General features: G+C 31.1%; 1 protein-coding gene across 1 annotated transcript in view; it reads right to left on the reverse strand.

Annotated features, from left to right (window-relative positions):
- LOC111642059 (ribosomal protein S6 kinase delta-1-like) overlaps positions 1 to 13,995 on the reverse strand; it is a gene marked incomplete at its 3' end in the record, with an annotated part of 46,706 nt that extends 32,711 nt beyond the window's left edge. The window contains exons 1-5 of the mRNA XM_023388326.1: positions 13,992 to 13,995; positions 13,751 to 13,872; positions 12,331 to 12,457; positions 7,940 to 8,061; positions 670 to 1,330 (exon numbers count right to left, since the gene is read on the reverse strand). Of these exons, the coding sequence (XP_023244094.1) occupies positions 670 to 1,330; positions 7,940 to 8,061; positions 12,331 to 12,457; positions 13,751 to 13,872; positions 13,992 to 13,995 (1,036 nt within the window). The remainder of the gene's footprint in view (positions 1 to 669; positions 1,331 to 7,939; positions 8,062 to 12,330; positions 12,458 to 13,750; positions 13,873 to 13,991) is intronic.
- Positions 13,996 to 22,923: the final 8,928 nt, after the last annotated feature.

The raw sequence follows: 22,923 nt of genomic DNA on the forward strand, positions 1-22,923 counted from the left end.
AATATTCTGGAAGAAAAGATTGATTCAGAGCAGATCTCTAATTTGCAACTTCTTACCATGCAGTTGTGTTACCAATTACATCTCTGATCTTCACTTTCAAACTAATTAATTTAGAAGATATAACCATACCAATCACTTGCCTATATCTAAACAATCTAAATGTTGCATACATTGTACATTTTGTACTATGACTATACTGATTAAATACTGATATGGTGCATGACTATACTGATTAAAATACTTGCACAAATATTAATGAAGAAGCTATTGCACAAAATCAACATTCACAATGATTCATGTGAATATATTCATTTTTCAGATATGTACTGTATTTCTGTCTAGGCTCTTAATGCACTGTGTCCAAACAAATTCCAATTCATGGAGTACTAGCTTATCAGATGGTGCCAGGTTACCAGATATTCCAGATTATTGGGTACTGGATTAATGAATTTCAACTGCATCAGATTGTGGATATAATATATTTTGGAATTATTTCTAGATAATACAATAATCCTATTATTCAAACATTTTCAAAACTGATTTTCAGTTTTTATGATAATTTTACCCAGATATATTACAGGTATAAAATCTGAATATATTTGTTGATGCTATGAATATAAAACAATAAATCTATATATATTCTAATGTAGCACACTGATTATTATTTACCTTGAACACCTTGTAAAAGTATACCAATTGCTGATCTGTAATAACTAAAAGATAATACAAAGTCTCCAGCAGCTTCAAACTCATGAGCTTGACTAATCAAATTTGCTGCTTCAAACAAGTATGTATTTTCAGGAGCATTAAGAGGAGATGGTAATTCTTCTAATTCAGGAGATGAATCTTCTTTATTTTCAACTTTTGATGATGTATCAACAAGTGGATCAAATTCTTGAAGATCAGGAACAACATGAGATGAAGAGTCTTCTAAGATATGTTCAACAGAAAGTTCACTATCTTCTGCATAATCTAATTCTGCAAATGGTTTAGGAAATGATAAAGTTGGTGAAGAAGTAGCTTGATCATCAGAATGAATGTAAGTACATGATTGAATAGCTGATAAAAGCCAACTGTTACTCTCTCCTTCTAAAGAATTCAAGTGATCAGTATTTTTCTCTAGGAGAGGATCAAATAAAGCTAAATCATTGCTTGGAAGAGGAGTTCCCAGTCTAGAATCATCATCAGTAAATGTAGTCCTGTCATCATCATCAGAAGGATGAGAACTGAGACTTATATCATCAGCAGTTTGGCAATGTTCCCATATACCTCCTAATAAATTACTAGGTTCAGCAATGTGTTTTTCTTCTCTAAAAGAGTGGGGAAAAAAATTAAAATATTTTAAAAATCAATAAGAGTTTTAAAATCTGTAATCAAATTTTAAAATGTTTTGGCATCACTGAAAGATTATTAGTTAACTAATTGTAAATTTAAACAAATAATTATTGAAAATTCAAAAAAAAATTGTAATAATTTAGTAATATTAAATTTTTACTTTTTTACTACTTATATAATTATTAAAATGCATCCCATAAATATAAAGGCACTAATAGATATCTGTATAAAATCATTCACATTGAAAACTCTGCAAAAATAATTTATTTTTGGCTTGCTTGAACTTTTACAAATGCACATATTTCACTAGGATATTGCACAACTTTGTTGTATAGCCATAGAATTGAGGCAGAGCCAGAAATCAGTGATCCCTGCACTTTTTAGGCACATAAGAAGCTATTATTGTACCTGACAGACATGGACAGGTAAACTTTGCACTTGTGCCACAAAAGAGGCTATTCTTGTATCTACTGGCAATGGGAAACACGATCCTTGCACTGGCTGGGTATGAACAAATGATCCTTGTGCATGCCAACATGGAGAGGTGATCCAAGAACAAAGCAGTTAATGACAATTGCTTTGTTCTTGTGTTTTGTTTGTTTTTCATACCTATTTTCTATTAAACACAGGCAATACTGTTTTTATTTTTGATCCCTAGACCTAAATTTCATTAGGTGCATTCAGTTGCATCAGAGAGCATGGACATTGTCACTTTAATATCTTTGTATATCAAAAACAAAGTCATAGACTCCTATTTTTACCTTCCTGGCTCTATATATAACAGAAGAAAAGTATGGCAATTGGTCAAAAAATGACCCTCCAAGATTTTTACATTTTTGGACTCAATGCACCTTGAAATGTCAAGAAATGCAAAAACATTCAAGAGTTTTTTCTGTATGTATGCATGTTAATGTGTGTGTGAAGGGGCATGATTTTGTTCACCCTCTTTGAAGCTTAATAATGCCTGTGCTTTCTGCTGAAAATTTCTGAAATTTTGCAAGCAGGTTTGTTTATTAGGGGGATTGATGCTATTAAATTTTCATGATTAAAGGTTGATAGGTGGGGAGATAAAGGAGAGTTGTGTGATATCTCGAGTAGAGCCAGACATGATGACAATTTTATTCATTATTAGCATTTACAATTTTTTGTAAAACCCATCCCTACCCTCAAAATTAAGCTTTTTGCCATTTTATAATAATTAAAAATATAAAAAGTTTTTAAATGAAATATTGTAACAGATAGTGCCACACATGCAGTTCTAACTGGGACAGTTAAGCAACTTGTCATTGGATTTTTTTACATTTAAAAGGACCCACATTACATTTCTGAATTCCTCATCTCAATTAATGGAAAATAGCAAANTTTCGGTTATCCAACTTTTCAATTATCCGACCAACCCCAGTCCCCAATTGAGTCGGATAATCGAGGCTCTACTGTAACATGCTTACAAGCTTTGATATGAAATTAAAAATAAATTTCTATCTATAAAAATCCATTTATTTTCAAAATTCTTATGTCAAATTTAAAAATTCATTGAAATCTATTCATTTTTAATTAAAATTTTTCAAATACTTAAAATAGCTTATGATTTTTTACATATTAAATGAGTAAATGAACAACTATCAACAAACAACATAAAGAATTAATTAATATAAACGAGCATTTATTTATTGTGACATCACCATAATGCTGGGCTGTAATTTTTAATCATATTTTTAATTTAACTTAAAATATATGCTCTCCACCTCAAATTAGTAGTGACTTGTCCCTGTTCATCATACTTTTCCTGTAACAATAGAGATGTGCCGGTCATCTGTCTAACACCTTTCAGGGGACAATTTTTTTAACTGAAATAACATAACTTTCAGTTTGTGTTGGAAGTTCATATATAATTAATTGGGGCCTCCTGCCCCTAAGCTTTCCATATCTGGTCTCATCTTTCATCTACCTAACTCTGTTCTCAAGATTAAGGAAAGACCGATGGACAGACAACAGTGAGAATTTACAGGTCTACAATTTTTTCAAATTGCAGCCCAATTATAAATCCAGTCCAAAAAAAAAAATTTATGTTATTCCAAATGGAAATTAAAAATTAAAATGTGCTTCCAAGTATCATTTATGAACATTATTGTTAAANTTAAATGAAATATTGTAACAGATAGTGCCACACATGCAGTTCTAACTGGGACAGTTAAGCAACTTGTCATTGGATTTTTTTACATTTAAAAGGACCCACATTACATTTCTGAATTCCTCATCTCAATTAATGGAAAATAGCAAAGTTTTATCAAATATGCCCATTAAATTTTGAGAACAAACTTGATTCTATAAGCCCACAGAAGATGTGCTAATGACTGTAAAACATCGCACAACTTTGTTGTGCAATTCATATGATATTGCTTTGTCACTGGCACTTGTGAAATGGCCTTATATTTCAAAAATGAAACCATGGACTCCCACTTTTTATTACATTTTTGGATTCCTCATCACAATTAATATAAAATGGCAAAGCTTAACCAAAATTGATCAAACATATTTTGAGAACCAACACAATTCTGTAAGCCATATAGAAAAGGCTTTGCTATTGCTCTGCCTCAAAAATAATAACTATTTATTGAGACAGAAAAAATAAACAATTTTAAAGAATTACAATCAATTGGACTGCCCCAAAAATATAAAAACATATAACAAATTTAATTGAAACAATGATATGTTAATAAATTATGTGACAATGCCGAAGGACCCTCTCCCATACTTTGGCACCACAGGACCGAAGGGTCAACATCGTGTCGGCAAAGACCAAAATGACAAAGTTGTCAGGACTGACACCACTGTGTCTTCTGAGTAGACACAGAGACCGTTACATTTGCAGGTACATGCGAGCAGTTGCGTCTGTGGAAGCTTAGGGTTGGAATGGAGATGGTGGGAGATACCTGGAAGAAGTGCACTCCAAGAGGATATTCATTTAAGAAATACCCATTTATTGAGAGATGCTATTTACAGGATTTAAGACTGAGGGTCTAGCTTTCTCGCTAACTTGAGTAACCATCAAGGGGGAAGCTTATCATATCAGGAGAGAGAGAGCTTACAAAACTTTTGTGTGACGACAAATACCTGGAGTTCGAGTAGGTCCTTAATGTAGGTTCATCCTTAGTCCCATCCAAAGAAGTTCAGGATTTAGTTGAGTTCTGGTGCTAGTTCAAGTTCAGTTAAGTTCAGCTGCTAATCCAAAGGTTGATGTAGGAAGTGGCGATAGTGGAGAGCCCGTACACATTCATACAAAAGTTCACATTTGCTGACAGGGGGGAAAAGCCTCTGTTGTCATTGTCCCCTCATGTTTATAAGGGAACCTTATAAGGGTTTCTCCTGGGTTTTTCCTATGATTCTACCTGGAGGTTTAGTACTTTGGGCCCAATGATCGAGTTTCACTTGTTACTTCCAAGTGACGCATATGAGGCGTCACTTTAAACAAGGAACTAAGTCCATGCAAAACATTTTAATTGCTGAGTCAATCAACAATTTCTCGAAATGCAAAATTATCTTATTCCGAACAACAAACATGTTATAATAATTTATAATGCTTTTATAATAAAGGTTTCCTGTAAATGCGGTTCTCACAATTATATTTAATAATAACCTAATATTCAATGAAGCTCCTTTGGCTAAAATAATTTTGTAAATGCAATCTGGCATTGATTATATGAGTTTTTGGAGGACACTTATTTCCTCCTCATGATGAATTATGGCTTGGTTTAGTTCCTCCACACTATTATATTGCTGCCTATTTGCATATAAAACTGTAGCCACAATCCCCAAAGATTTTCCATTGGATTGAGATCAGTAGATAGAGTTGGCCAATCAATAATAGGCACCCCATTAACTAAAAATCCATTCATATGTAGAGTTTGCTGTGTGAATGGGAGTATTGTCCTGTTGAAAGAACTATTAATTACTTAATACAATCTGCAAAGAGCAAGAGATTACTCACCAAAATGTCTTGATAATCATTTGCTTTTGTATGCCCTTATAAAAAAGTAAGTGGAGTCTTTCCTTGCCAATAAAAATCACCTCACACCTTAACTGAGCCACCACCTTGTTGTTTGAAATATAGTCCTTCCTCCCTTCTCAAATCATACCAGTAGTTACTCCAACTATCCAACTATCATGTTTGAATTTTTTCTGGTCATTCCAGATGATTTGTTTCCATATGTCAGTCCAGATCATTTTTTCCTTGGCCTATAGTAAATGTTTCTTTTTGTGAGTGGGCTTTAGTGATGGGGCAGGTTTTCTTGACTTATATACAAGTTTCTGGCATGTCTACACAAGTCTTCTAATAATTGATTTGCCAACATTACACTTTGGCATTGCTACTAACTTCTGAAAAGATGTTTTGTTGCTGGCAATCTACCAAACAATGGTTTGTTTTGTCCTGTTTGTAAGCTTTGAAGGGCATCCGGTTGTTTTCTTTTGACTGTATTGATTTCCAAATTTAATAAAGTTGTGGATTACNGTTGTATTCAATAAATTTATTTATTTCAATCTAATAATTACATAATAGAATCAAAAATGATATACAGCCATACCCTTACTCCCTGATTTTGAAGTCACTCTACAACAAATGACATTCTTCAGTACTCATTGCAATATCCAAATCAAATAATCCTAGTATTACAAATTTCTTTGAAGCACACTTGTGAAAAATTTGAAAGTTGCATTAGTAAAAGTGGAAAGTACAGAATGATTCTGTTCCCAGCACCTGTTTTCATTTGTTTCAGTGGTATTGTGTATGTTCTAGTGATGGCTGTGCAGTTTAATGGTTTTTTTTTCACAAAATTTCAGTGCAATCTTAGGAGCTTATTCTTGATAGGTTCACTACATTGTGATAGGTTCACTACATTGTTTATTTTTATTGTTAAACAAATGATAAAGCTGGATTCATTATTGGTCTATTAACTATACAAGTTATAGATCAATAACAAATTTAGCTTTATCATTTGTTTATTAATATAATTTGGGCTTGATTTTCTATATAATTTTCATTTTTGTTCTGTTTTTATATGGTAATATTTAAACATAAAATGTATGTATGGTATCATTATAAAATTTTCATCACTATCTACTACATATTACAGAAAGTGCAATTTATATGGAATTTCTAATGTAAATATTAAACAATCTGATTCATTGAGTAACTACCTACAAACATATCCTTTAATGATCTCATTAAGGAATTGAGGTAGAGCACTAGCAAAGCCTCTTCTATGTGGCTTACAAAACTGTTCATTCTCAAAATTTGATCAATTGATTTTGATTAAACTTTGCCATTTTCCATTAATTGCAATTAGGAATCCAAAAACATAATAAAAAAAATGAGGGTCTATGACTTTGTTTTTGAGATACAGTGGGATCAAAGAGACAACATTCATGTTCCCTGATGTGATTGAGCATGGTATTTAGGACCAAAATAAAAAATAGATTGTGCATGCTTAACAGAGAATGAGTATGAAAAACAAACAAAACACAAAAACAAAGCAATTGACACCAACTGCTTTTTCTTAGATTGCCTTTCTGTGTTGGCAAGTGCAAGGATCATCTCTACCATGGCCAGCAGGTGCAAGGATAACCTCTGCATGGCTGGCAGGTGCAGGGATTGTCTCTTTCTTTCTGACTCTGCCTCAATTCTATCATAATATGACAAACTGCACAAAGTCCTAGTTAATAAAATAATTAGTGTTTGTAATGTTTAGTATCATGCTAAAAATATGAATTGATAAACACAGCAAAAACCTATTCACCTAATTGTCACTTGAAAAATTGGTTGGAGTTATTCAAATGAAAAGGAAAAGGGTTAGAATTTTTCCCAATATGTAAATTTCCAATGTTTGAACCATTTTTAAGAATGCATTAAATTCAGATAAAATAAAATAAGACAATATTCTGATGTTGTCTTATTTTATTTTATTTGGTTTTGTTTGTAAAATAATATAACTATACTATAAGTAACACATATGACTACTTTGCTACTTTTCAAATAAAAATGAACATTTAATTATGTATGCTTGAAGATACAAAGTTAACTGACATGTTAATATATCCAAAGTCATGAAAAAGAAATACCATCTAATATTATTTCAATGTGAAGTAACAAATTTATTTTAAAATGATATTGGCTAAACAAATCTTGTAGATAGATTTCTCTTGAAATTTTTAAATGAGTTTTCTAATGATCATGTCACATATGAAACATAATATTTTTGAGGCAATTACATCAAAGACATTATCACAACAGTCTCATTAACATCAAATTTTTATAACAAACTTTATTAAATAATGGCACAAATATTTTACTTAGTAAATATATCTTAAGATATAATAAAAATGTAACATATTTCAATCTAACTGTATTGTTTATATTGCTATATTTACAGTCTCATTAAAGTAATGATAATTTTCCTAAATCAAAATTTCATTAACTCTAAAATTCTTTTTTAACTCTTTCAATTCAACTTATTGAGAGTCAACTGTACTTATTATTAATTTTAATAAGAATTATTTCAAAGAGAAATTTAATAATACATTAATAATAACAACAACAATTACTTACTGCCCATCTATTTTCATCTTGTAAATGACCAACTACATATTTTTCATATATTTCTTCTGCCCGTGAAAGATATTGTGCAGTTTTTCTCCTAACAGCTTCTCTTTGAGCAGAATTTGTATCACCTAAAATACCAAAACAACAACTGTAATCTTATATGAGGAAAAAAAAAATTGCTATTCTTTAAATCAGTGATTCTCAACCACTGTGCCGCAACACTTTAGTGTGCTGCCACTGTGAATACCCATACATAAGCAACATCAGACAAGTAGTTCAATCAGTTCTAACTTCGGGCACATTTGAAAATTGTAATTGCCGGTAGTTACCAAGTGATTATTATATTAGAAAATGTGACCTAAATAACCAACTGCATTTAAAAATCACTGTTATGATATCACCAGTTGTCCTACGGTACTTGCTGAAGTAACTGTGTGTGCTGGCAAATTTTTAAATTATTAAAAGTGTACCATGACAAAAAAAAGGTTGAGAATCACTGCTTTAAATTTACAAATATACTGTATACAATATATATTTAATTTAATTTAATTTATTTGTTAAAAATTTTTATCTCTACTTTTTAACAATATGATCTTTTACAATAATTTTTGGTGATATCTAACTTATTTGAAAATATAAAATTATATTTTTATTAATTCTTAATATAAGTACAGTTGAAACATGTATGCAGATTATTATTTATATATTAATTTTTATTGTTGTGTTAATATTTATAAACATTATTTTCAAAATATATTTTACTGAATATATTAACGAATTCAGCAATGTGAAATGAATTTAATCCAAGTAAAATTGATCATTCTTCCAGAAGATATTTTCAGACTTATNGAGACTTATATCATCAGCAGTTTGGCAATGTTCCCATATACCTCCTAATAAATTACTAGGTTCAGCAATGTGTTTTTCTTCTCTAAAAGAGTGGGGAAAAAAATTAAAATATTTTAAAAATCAATAAGAGTTTTAAAATCTGTAATCAAATTTTAAAATGTTTTGGCATCACTGAAAGATTATTAGTTAACTAATTGTAAATTTAAACAAATAATTATTGAAAATTCAAAAAAAAATTGTAATAATTTAGTAATATTAAATTTTTACTTTTTTACTACTTATATAATTATTAAAATGCATCCCATAAATATAAAGGCACTAATAGATATCTGTATAAAATCATTCACATTGAAAACTCTGCAAAAATAATTTATTTTTGGCTTGCTTGAACTTTTACAAATGCACATATTTCACTAGGATATTGCACAACTTTGTTGTATAGCCATAGAATTGAGGCAGAGCCAGAAATCAGTGATCCCTGCACTTTTTAGGCACATAAGAAGCTATTATTGTACCTGACAGACATGGACAGGTAAACTTTGCACTTGTGCCACAAAAGAGGCTATTCTTGTATCTACTGGCAATGGGAAACACGATCCTTGCACTGGCTGGGTATGAACAAATGATCCTTGTGCATGCCAACATGGAGAGGTGATCCAAGAACAAAGCAGTTAATGACAATTGCTTTGTTCTTGTGTTTTGTTTGTTTTTCATACCTATTTTCTATTAAACACAGGCAATACTGTTTTTATTTTTGATCCCTAGACCTAAATTTCATTAGGTGCATTCAGTTGCATCAGAGAGCATGGACATTGTCACTTTAATATCTTTGTATATCAAAAACAAAGTCATAGACTCCTATTTTTACCTTCCTGGCTCTATATATAACAGAAGAAAAGTATGGCAATTGGTCAAAAAATGACCCTCCAAGATTTTTACATTTTTGGACTCAATGCACCTTGAAATGTCAAGAAATGCAAAAACATTCAAGAGTTTTTTCTGTATGTATGCATGTTAATGTGTGTGTGAAGGGGCATGATTTTGTTCACCCTCTTTGAAGCTTAATAATGCCTGTGCTTTCTGCTGAAAATTTCTGAAATTTTGCAAGCAGGTTTGTTTATTAGGGGGATTGATGCTATTAAATTTTCATGATTAAAGGTTGATAGGTGGGGAGATAAAGGAGAGTTGTGTGATATCTCGAGTAGAGCCAGACATGATGACAATTTTATTCATTATTAGCATTTACAATTTTTTGTAAAACCCATCCCTACCCTCAAAATTAAGCTTTTTGCCATTTTATAATAATTAAAAATATAAAAAGTTTTTAAATGAAATATTGTAACAGATAGTGCCACACATGCAGTTCTAACTGGGACAGTTAAGCAACTTGTCATTGGATTTTTTTACATTTAAAAGGACCCACATTACATTTCTGAATTCCTCATCTCAATTAATGGAAAATAGCAAAGTTTTATCAAATATGCCCATTAAATTTTGAGAACAAACTTGATTCTATAAGCCCACAGAAGATGTGCTAATGACTGTAAAACATCGCACAACTTTGTTGTGCAATTCATATGATATTGCTTTGTCACTGGCACTTGTGAAATGGCCTTATATTTCAAAAATGAAACCATGGACTCCCACTTTTTATTACATTTTTGGATTCCTCATCACAATTAATATAAAATGGCAAAGCTTAACCAAAATTGATCAAACATATTTTGAGAACCAACACAATTCTGTAAGCCATATAGAAAAGGCTTTGCTATTGCTCTGCCTCAAAAATAATAACTATTTATTGAGACAGAAAAAATAAACAATTTTAAAGAATTACAATCAATTGGACTGCCCCAAAAATATAAAAACATATAACAAATTTAATTGAAACAATGATATGTTAATAAATTATGTGACAATGCCGAAGGACCCTCTCCCATACTTTGGCACCACAGGACCGAAGGGTCAACATCGTGTCGGCAAAGACCAAAATGACAAAGTTGTCAGGACTGACACCACTGTGTCTTCTGAGTAGACACAGAGACCGTTACATTTGCAGGTACATGCGAGCAGTTGCGTCTGTGGAAGCTTAGGGTTGGAATGGAGATGGTGGGAGATACCTGGAAGAAGTGCACTCCAAGAGGATATTCATTTAAGAAATACCCATTTATTGAGAGATGCTATTTACAGGATTTAAGACTGAGGGTCTAGCTTTCTCGCTAACTTGAGTAACCATCAAGGGGGAAGCTTATCATATCAGGAGAGAGAGAGCTTACAAAACTTTTGTGTGACGACAAATACCTGGAGTTCGAGTAGGTCCTTAATGTAGGTTCATCCTTAGTCCCATCCAAAGAAGTTCAGGATTTAGTTGAGTTCTGGTGCTAGTTCAAGTTCAGTTAAGTTCAGCTGCTAATCCAAAGGTTGATGTAGGAAGTGGCGATAGTGGAGAGCCCGTACACATTCATACAAAAGTTCACATTTGCTGACAGGGGGGAAAAGCCTCTGTTGTCATTGTCCCCTCATGTTTATAAGGGAACCTTATAAGGGTTTCTCCTGGGTTTTTCCTATGATTCTACCTGGAGGTTTAGTACTTTGGGCCCAATGATCGAGTTTCACTTGTTACTTCCAAGTGACGCATATGAGGCGTCACTTTAAACAAGGAACTAAGTCCATGCAAAACATTTTAATTGCTGAGTCAATCAACAATTTCTCGAAATGCAAAATTATCTTATTCCGAACAACAAACATGTTATAATAATTTATAATGCTTTTATAATAAAGGTTTCCTGTAAATGCGGTTCTCACAATTATATTTAATAATAACCTAATATTCAATGAAGCTCCTTTGGCTAAAATAATTTTGTAAATGCAATCTGGCATTGATTATATGAGTTTTTGGAGGACACTTATTTCCTCCTCATGATGAATTATGGCTTGGTTTAGTTCCTCCACACTATTATATTGCTGCCTATTTGCATATAAAACTGTAGCCACAATCCCCAAAGATTTTCCATTGGATTGAGATCAGTAGATAGAGTTGGCCAATCAATAATAGGCACCCCATTAACTAAAAATCCATTCATATGTAGAGTTTGCTGTGTGAATGGGAGTATTGTCCTGTTGAAAGAACTATTAATTACCTAATACATTCTGTGAAGAGCAAGAGATTACTCATCAAAATGTCTTGATAATCATTTGCTTTTGTATGCCCTTATAAAAAAGTAAGTGGAGTCTTTCCTTGCCAATAAAAATCATCTTACACCTTAACTGAGCCACCACCTTGTTGTTTGGAATATAGTCTTTCCTCCCTTCTCAAATCATACAAGTAGTGACTCCAACTATCCAACTATCATGTTTGAATTTTTTCTGGTCACTCCAGATGTCAGTCCAGATCATTTTTTCCTTGGCCTATAGTAAATGTTTCTTTTTTGTGAATGGGCTTTAGTGATGGGGCAGGTTTTCTTGACTTGTATATAAGTTTCTGGCATGTCTGCATAAGTCTTCCAATAATTGATTTGCCAACATTACACTTTGGCATTGCTACTAACTTCTGAAAAGATGTTTTGTTGCTGGCAATCTACCAAACAATGGTTTGTTTTGTCCTGTTTGTAAGCTTTGAAGAGCATCTGGTTGTTTTCTTTCGACTGTATTGATCTCCAAATTTNCAACTGTAATCTTATATGAGGAAAAAAAAAATTGCTATTCTTTAAATCAGTGATTCTCAACCACTGTGCCGCAACACTTTAGTGTGCTGCCACTGTAAATACCCATACATAAGCAACATCAGACAAGTAGTTAAATCAGTTCTAACTTCCTAGGGCACATTTGGAAATTGTAACTGGTGTTACCAGTAACTGCCGGTAGTTACCAAGTGATTATTATATTAGAAAATGTGACCTAAATAACCAACTGCATTTAAAAATCACTGTTATGATATCACCAGTTGTCCTGTGGTACTTACCGATGTTAACGTGGGTGCCGCCAACTTTTTAAATTATTAAAAGTGTACCATGACGAAAAAAAGGTTGAGAATCACTGCTTTAAATTTACAAATATACTGTATACAATCAAAGTCCTAGTTAATAAAATAATTAGAGTTTGTAATGTTTAGTATCATGCTAAAAATATGAATTGATAAACACAGCAAAAACCTATTCACCTAATTGTCACTTGAAAAATTGGTTGGAGTTATTCAAATGAAAAGGAAAAGAGTTAGAATTTTTCCCAATATGTAAATTTCCAATGTTTGAACCATTTTTAAGAATGCATTAAATTCAGATAAAATAAAATAAGGCAATATTCTGATGTTGTCTTATTTTATTTTATTTGGTTTTGTTTGTAAAATAATATAACTATACTATAAGTAACACATATGACTACTTTGCTACTTTTCAAATAAAAATGAACATTTAATTATGTATGCTTGAAGATACAAAGTTAACTGACATGTTAATATATCCAAAGTCATGAAAAAGAAATACCATCTAATATTATTTCAATGTGAAGTAACAAATTTATTTTAAAATGATATTGGCTAAACAAATCTTGTAGATAGATTTCTCTTGAAATTTTTAAATGAGTTTTCTAATGATCATGTCACATATGAAACATAATATTTTTGAGGCAATTACATCAAAGACATTATCACAACAGTCTCATTAACATCAAATTTTTATAACAAACTTTATTAAATAATGGCACAAATATTTTACTTAGTAAATATATCTTAAGATATAATAAAAATGTAACATATTTCAATCTAACTGTATTGTTTATATTGCTATATTTACAGTCTCATTAAAGTAATGATAATTTTCCTAAATCAAAATTTCATTAACTCTAAAATTCTTTTTTAACTCTTTCAATTCAACTTATTGAGAGTCAACTGTACTTATTATTAATTTTAATAAGAATTATTTCAAAGAGAAATTTAATAATACATTAATAATAACAACAACAATTACTTACTGCCCATCTATTTTCATCTTGTAAATGACCAACTACATATTTTTCATATATTTCTTCTGCCCGTGAAAGATATTGTGCAGTTTTTCTCCTAACAGCTTCTCTTTGAGCAGAATTTGTATCACCTAAAATACCAAAACAACAACTGTAATCTTATATGAGGAAAAAAAAAATTGCTATTCTTTAAATCAGTGATTCTCAACCACTGTGCCGCAACACTTTAGTGTGCTGCCACTGTGAATACCCATACATAAGCAACATCAGACAAGTAGTTCAATCAGTTCTAACTTCCTGCGGTGNAAAAAAAATAAAATAAAATCTTTAAGGCTACTTTTTATTAATAAAGAAACATCTCGGGCAACATCGTTACAACGGTCAGGAGAAACACAGCCAGTCACCACCTGAAGCAGACCTCGGTGGAGGTCGAAAGCATTTTGGAGTTTACTATGGACATAACACTTGTAAAAAAAGGTTTTGTGGATTGTTAATAAAGAAACATTCCATGAATTTCACTTCTTGAAAAAAAGGAGGGGACAAAACTGGTCCACTCTATTCTGGCCCCCAACAAGCTATCCACAGCTCTGTATATAAACTTTGCAATGAATTTTCATATATTTTATGCATTTATTATCTTTTAAAGTCACCTAGATTATGGGTCAGGTAATGGATTTGTTTTTCTTCTAATGAGTCTATTCTAACATGTTAAAAAATATAATTTTTTCACAAAAAAATTCAAATTCAATTTCTGAAAGAAAAGAAAAAAAAATTAAATACCAAATTCAAAAATAAATCAAATTAAATTGCATTATCATCAGGCATGATTGTGACAGCCGCAAACTTTAAACTTGACGGAAATTATAGTACTTATGTTTGCATTTAAAGTATTATCGGAATTAAAATTAGAAACATTTATAATTCATACAAATGTAAAAACAATTATAAATTTAAGAAACACATGACTAAATCAATATCGAAAAAAAATAAACAAACAAACAACTAACGAACGTATAACACACATCCGTCATTAATTAATAAAACTTTCCGTATTATATCGAGTTAGTTCTAACCTTAGAGACAACTTTATAAACAGTATATCCCTTTTTGTGTTTTCTTGGTTCGGTTACATCGAATACCCTAACCCACGGATCATTATCTTTCCTCGACATCTTTCTTCCATCACGTGGTTTTCGAAATCGACATTGCACCGACAGATGGCGTTTTTTGTAATTTGATTACATTTGGTTGGTGCATAAGCATGCTTTTTGTTGTTATTTTGAATCTTGTATTATTTACTGTAAATATTACGTAAATACTAGAAGAAGAAGAAGAATATAGATATATTACGTAAAAATGAATGAACTGAGGAAGAGATTTCCCTTGTTGATGCCAGTAAACCATAATTTAACAGAATTTTATGGTTATATTAAAGTTTTGGTGAGTTATATTTTAAAATTTTAATAATGTTTTTCTTATATTATCAATTTGAAAAATCTAAATATTATAACATTTTCTTTATTATAGAGCAGTTGCTCTATCATTAATCTAAATTTTTCTTTTTAACCCTCTTTTCTTCATACATTACTTATATATTTGACTATAATACAATGTGTCTCCTCCATTCCTGAACTGACCACCAGATAATTGAATGAAGAATAACAATACACAAATAATTTTAAATNATACCTCGACTTACGTCGTTTCGAGTTACGTCGTTCCCGATTATACGTCGTTTGTCAAAAAAGTATATGGAAAAATAAAAATCAAGTTTAGGTCATTTTATTCGACTTTACGTCTGTCTGCCACAAATATTGAAGTCGTAATATCATCAGAAAAGCATTTAAAGCATATAAAATCATATTAAAATATATACATTTACAAGAATGTACTGTATTTACAGTGCATTTGTAAATTTAGATTACTTTTTTTCTGTACTATATTAAAAACTAAAATTTATTTGTTTGTAAGCTTAAAATAGATCCTTATTAACCATACATTATTAAAAATGCATTAATAAATAAAATGCAGAACCGGAATTGGCAATTTATGGTTTAGCATAGTGACAAGTAGATTTGGAGACAAGTAAATTCGACTTACGTCGTTTTNGTATAACACACATCCGTCATTAATTAATAAAACTTTCCGTATTATATCGAGTTAGTTCTAACCTTAGAGACAACTTTATAAACAGTATATCCCTTTTTGTGTTTTCTTGGTTCGGTTACATCGAATACCCTAACCCACGGATCATCATCTTTCCTCGACATCTTTCTTCCATCACGTGGTTTTCGAAATCGACATTGCACCGACAGATGGCGTTTTTTGTAATTTGATTACATTTGGTTGGTGCATAAGCATGCTTTTTGTTGTTATTTTGAATCTTGTATTATTTACTGTAAATATTACGTAAACACTAGAAGAAGAAGAAGAATATAGATATATTACGTAAAAATGAATGAACTGAGGAAGAGATTTCCCTTGTTGATGCCAGTAAACCATAATTTAACAGAATTTTATGGTTATATTAAAGTTTTGGTGAGTTATATTTTAAAATTTTAATAATGTTTTTCTTATATTATCAATTTGAAAAATCTAAATATTATAACATTTTCTTTATTATAGAGCAGTTGCTCTATCATTAATCTAAATTTTTCTTTTTAACCCTCTTTTCTTCATACATTACTTATATATTTGACTATAATACAATGTGTCTCCTCCATTCCTGAACTGACCACCAGATAATTGAATGAAGAATAACAATACACAAATAATTTTAAATAATTACATAATTAAGTTGGTTTGAGTTGCAAAACAGACTATAACAGTGATCCAAAACTAAAATGATAAAGGTCTTGAAAAATGCTTTATCTGGATAAATTGCTGATTCCTAATATTACAAGCATTTGTTATTTGGATTTATGAAATATATCATTTTTACATCATTATTAATTTTTAACAGATAAACTTAGGATATAAATTAATTCATAAAGTTGTAAAATGCTTTTAAATATGATTGCTATTTAAATAAACATTTGAAAGCCCAATATGTATATATATAAAAATGGAACATGTATGTCCCTATATTTCACTTTTTTGCCAAAACTACACATCGCACGTGAATGGTGTTTGTATGTGGTGGTAGCCCCAAGTCTCCATTCGTCAAATAATTCTGCTGCACACTAATTTTGAATTGTGAACATATTTTGAATGTATGAAGGCTTTTCTATCATAAAATCACTTAATTCAAACACATGTAATTGAAAACCCACTGCATTTCCAATTAACATAAATGAATGTTAAGAATGTTTATATTAGCAGAAATATTTCTACAGTTTTTGAAATTCATTTCAATATAATCAAGATCTTGATGAAAAAGCACATAAGATGCTCAAAAACAACTGATAAGTATTTTCTTTAGAAAACCTTATAGTTTTTTTTTTGATCTAACATTTAATTTTTTTATCCATTATTCTTTTTATATTTGGAATATTAATTTTAAAATGTTACTTTATCTAATATTTTATTAATTGGCTATTTTTATCATTCTCATATAGTACACTTGATGATAATAATAATAAAAGTATATGTCAGGTCATGCAAAAATTATTTTCTTATATTTGTTTATATTTTGCTGCTTGGTTAATTATTAACATCCACTTTTGGAGAATTATATTGAAAATATATAACAAATGCCATTTATTTTAAATATATATATATTACTAAATTATTTCAAAAAAATTGCTATATAATTCGGGGAGGCAACTTATTTACTTCTTATTAATCATCTCATCATCAGACCAAACACCTACATAAATTACAAACTTTTACTCTATTTCTTTAATAAAAATTTTTATCTTGAATCTGATGATTTTGCCTTTTGTAAATTCTTTTTATTACTGATAATGCATGCTAATAATCTCAACTGATACATTGCTTAATATTAAAATGGCATTTAAATTATTTACTAACAATTTCATCGACATCAATCAAAATTCACTTTAAATAAATTAAATAATTCATGAATGAAAGATAAGTCAATGTAAACTAATAGATTAACTATTTAGGGCATTTGATATGTAACTATCAAATGCTCTAGCTATCTATTTAATAGGTTTGGTTCCTATTTGGACCAATATAAATTTTGCTATCTATATCTTGGTTTCTTTCTTTATGTGGACATATGATTTCTACTTTGAATAATTCTTATTTTGTAAATATTTCAAATATACTAAATCTTGATAATTCAAAAAAAAAAAAAAAGATATGATAAGCTATCCATCAAGAGAAGAGGGAGCTGGAGACTTTTTTCCCTTATAAATTAATGTTATTTGTTTACTAACAAAAAAAAAATAAAATAAAATCTTTAAGGCTACTTTTTATTAATAAAGAAACATTCCATGAATTTCACTTCTTCAAAAAAGGAGGGGACAAAACAGGCCCACTCTATTCTGGCCCCCAACACAAGCTATCCACAGCTCTGTTATCATATTTTAAAGTCACCTAGATTATGGGTCAGGTAATGGATTTGTTTTTCTTCTAATGAGCCTATTCTAACAGGTTAAAAAATATAATTTTTTTCACAAAAAATTCCAATTCAATTTCTGAAAGAAAAGAAAAAAAAATTAAATACCAAATTCAAAAATAAATCAAATTAAATTGCATTATCATCAGGCATGATTGTGACAGCCGCAAACTTTAAACTTGACGGAAATTATAGTACTTATGTTTGCATTTGAAGTATTATCGGAATTAAAATTAGAAACATTTATAATTCATACAAATGTAAAAAGAATTATAAATTTAAGAAACACATGACTAAATCAATATCGAAAAAAAATAAACAAACAAACAACTAACGAACGTATAACACACATCCGTCATTAATTAATAAAACTTTCCGTATTATATCGAGTTAGTTCTAACCTTAGAGACAACTTTATAAACAGTATATCCCTTTTTGTGTTTTCTTGGTTCGGTTACATCGAATACCCTAACCCACGGATCATTATCTTTCCTCGACATCTTTCTTCCATCACGTGGTTTTCGAAATCGACATTGCACCGACAGATGGCGTTTTTTGTAATTTGATTACATTTGGTTGGTGCATAAGCATGCTTTTTGTTGTTATTTTGAATCTTGTATTATTTACTGTAAATATTACGTAAATACTAGAAGAAGAAGAAGAATATAGATATATTACGTAAAAATGAATGAACTGAGGAAGAGATTTCCCTTGTTGATGCCAGTAAACCATAATTTAACAGAATTTTATGGTTATATTAAAGTTTTGGTGAGTTATATTTTAAAATTTTAATAATGTTTTTCTTATATTATCAATTTGAAAAATCTAAATATTATAACATTTTCTTTATTATAGAGCAGTTGCTCTATCATTAATCTAAATTTTTCTTTTTAACCCTCTTTTCTTCATACATTACTTATATATTTGACTATAATACAATGTGTCTCCTCCATTCCTGAACTGACCACCAGATAATTGAATGAAGAATAACAATACACAGATAATTTTAAATAATTACATAATTAAGTTGGTTTGAGTTGCAAAACAGACTATAACAGTGATCCAAAACTAAAATGATAAAGGTCTTGAAAAATGCTTTATCTGGATAAATTGCTGATTCCTAATATTACAAGCATTTGTTATTTGGATTTATGAAATATATCATTTTTACATCATTATTGATTTTTAACAGATAAACTTAGGATATAAATTAATTCATAAAGTTGTAAAATGCTTTTAAATATGAATGCTATTTAAATAAACATTTGAAAGCCCAATATGTATATATATAAAAATGGAACATGTATGTCCCTATATTTCACTTTTTTGCCAAAACTACACATCGCACGTGAATGGTGTTTGTATGTGGTGGTAGCCCCAAGTCTCCATTCGTGCATAGGGATGGTTGCATCTCGATAGCTATAAGGGTGCAGGAGATATGAGGCTGAAAGTGGTTGAAAGTGGCTTTCTATTTTGAATGTTTTGTTCGAATTTGTTCAAATTTAATTCGAACAATGTTCGAATTTGTTCGAATTAAATTCGAACAATGTTCGAATTTGTTCGAATTAAATTCGAGCATAAAATTTGAATATTGGTTCGATTATAGAATGATTGTAAACATTCCAGAAACGTTGAAAATAGTTCGTTTGACTTGACGTGAACAGGAGACGTTCAGAAATAGAATCGGGNTGCAATCTTTATCGATGAGTAGAGTAAGGTAATGTCTATCAGGTGTGGCGTTACGTCAGAGCGGCGGCAGCATCATTAATCCGCATTTTGTGTTCTTTGCTAAGTCATTCGATTAAGTGTTGTGTTTGCTCCAGCGACTGTATGATGGATTGGTATAGAGGTGCAGCAACACTTCTTGATGACTCCTTTAGAAGACTGTAGAAGCGCAGCGTGATTAAGAGAAGAGTCCTCCTAATCCCTCTTCTGATGAGGAATTTGCCATCTAATCCTAATCGTTTGACGTCATTAAAGAACGGTATAATGATTGGTTAGGGTATTATGCGGCACAGTTTTTATTTTATTTTTTTTATTGGGGGATTTTCTCGTCTTATAATTATTTATACGCCATATTGCAAATGCAGAAGATGGCTTTCTATTATGCTTTGCATATTTGGTTTCTTGGTATGAGATATTTTATTTAATGAAAGTTTACACGAATCTTCTTGCAAGGAAACTTTATGAGGGCTTTTTCTTTGCTTCGTCACGGAGAGACAAAAGTTGAATAATTAATTAGACTCCCAATTTAATTATATTGAACATATTAAGATTCCTAAATTGGAATTCACACATTTATTTATCTTCTAGATCTCTTTAATTCTCATTAATCCTTAATAGCACGACATGGCTCATTAATTCCAACTTTTTTTCCCCCTTTGTTTTTATGTAGGGATTCATGTTAAATTTTCACAGAGAATAAATCCCGTTCTTTCTAAATTCCGTAATAAATTTTTCTACAGATTAAACTTGGCATTCCAATTTAAGAAAGACTTTCCTATACATCGAATTCACTTAAAAAGTGTTTCGTGTAACATATTGCCCCTCTTCTTGTAGCATCGAGTGTTGGTTGCAGTCGTGTGACGTACACGACCGAGAAAGAATACATGCAACAACACACATTGAAGAGCCATTCTCTGTGGAAAGTTAAAAAGAATTTCTAATAAAGGTTCTAGCATCTCGATCATCAGACTCTCTAATATCATCTCGAATTCTTTTATAGCAGAAGATGCTCTTTAAAGTGACTCGGCTAGGGATATTTCTTTGAAGTGCCTTTAGACCATATAACCATTGGTATGTGGAGTAGAAAAACTTTATTCACTCGCATTAAGGTGACAAATTGTTTGTACTACCAAAGCACCACACTTCTCTTCTTCAAATGTAATAAAAACATTCCCCCCGAGTTCACTTTTTGACTGTTTAACAAACCTTCCTTCCCTGAGGGGGATGGCGTAGACAATTACAACTTCCATCACAGGATGGAAGAGTTCATTGTCTCCTGGCCTGCAATTTCGGCCATCTGTGGATTCGAGTCGTACTCTAAGCAATGGGTAGTTAATGTCGTATCGGATCGTTGGCCTTCAAATTTTACAGTTCTTCTCAGCTTCCACACGCCATTAGGAAGATATTTTACGCGGAAGAGAATGTTCTTCTGCCATCCGAACTCTAGCTCCATTACTTCTTGATGTCTTTGAATAAAAAATGGAGCTCCCTTGATTCTAATGGTATCCGGGCAATCCAAAAAATTCAATGAGTTATGAATTTTTTATTCGTTGAAAGAGCTGTTAATATCATTTTCTGGAGTGGAACCGTATGATTTTAGATGGGTGATGAGCTACTTTTTACCTCCGAGTGTTTTGTAAGGACCATACTTTCTTGGACCCGTTACAATCTCGGGTTATTACAGCATTGTTTATTATATCGTTGGGGTATTTACTATACGATTCCATGCTTTTATTATATGCATGTTTTTGTAGATATATTCAATATGCCCATTTTATTATTAGTGCACTTATTTTCGGTAGCAGATTTCAATTAGCATCACTGTAGACTTCTGGGCTGTGCTTGAGTTAAACTCTTGATGCTTTGAAGAACAGGTCTATCAAAACAATGGACTAAAAACCCGTTGAGTGTATTTACAATTGTGTTAGTAAACACAAGTGTTTTGTACCACAATTAAAAAGATTAGAAGCTGATTGACCTTGATTGATTGTAATTAGAGTTAAAAGTTGTGAGGACCAGAAAGAAGGCACAATCATGTGTTTTGAAAGGGTGACCTGCTGTCGAATGTCATTAATATTCTAGCTTCTGATTGGGCGAAAGACTACAAATTTGCTTTGGTTTAGGTTTATTTGTGTATGGCAACACGACACGTGGACTTCTGAGGGGGTGCCACCCGGGAGACTTTGTATGGGAAACTGGTCCCTATTTAGTTAAACGTGAATAAAGCACGAAAAACTCCATGGTTGCGTGATGTGAGCTCATGATCAACTACCACTGTTCGGTCGTGGGTTCACACCACTCTGGGCCACCGGTGGGCACACACATTCTCTACGTAAATGGACATTTTGACGAATCGCAAAACGTTATTTTTTTGCATTTGTTCCTATTGGTAAATTTAACAGCCAATAACAGGCGTTTAACCGGTTAGGAAATTTGTTATCGTCGATGCAGATTACTCAGAAGACGCCGTGTTTTAAAGTGGAACGAACCGACAGACGGAAATGACTGGCGAGAGCTTTCCGAACAGCTGGAAATTATTCTAGCGGCATACGGCACGAATGCAAGCCTAAAAGTTTGACAATGGTGTTTGGATAGTCATAGTGGTACAGTAGAGCGTCATTTATCCGAATCAATTGGGGACTGGGGTGGTTCGGATAACTTATTTTTCGGATAACGAATCATGTACGAAAAAATATATTAATTTATCCCATGTATATTTTAGAATGAAGATTTTAAAATTCATGTTATTTTACCTGATGAGAGAAACCTCAAGAAGCTAAAGCTGTCGGGAGAATGGAGACTACAACAGCAATTAATTGAAAGTGGATACAATATAGTTGAAGTTAGTTTTCTTTTTCTTCTTTTATAATTTAAATATTAGATAAAAATTTTATGAAAGTACAGTTTAAATTCACCTTAGAAGATCAAAGTA

The sequence above is a fragment of the Centruroides sculpturatus genome, unplaced genomic scaffold (genome assembly GCF_000671375.1).
Source record: "Centruroides sculpturatus isolate CEXI.00-Female unplaced genomic scaffold, Cexi_2.0 scaffold1617, whole genome shotgun sequence".
Taxonomy (NCBI): domain Eukaryota; kingdom Metazoa; phylum Arthropoda; class Arachnida; order Scorpiones; family Buthidae; genus Centruroides; species Centruroides sculpturatus.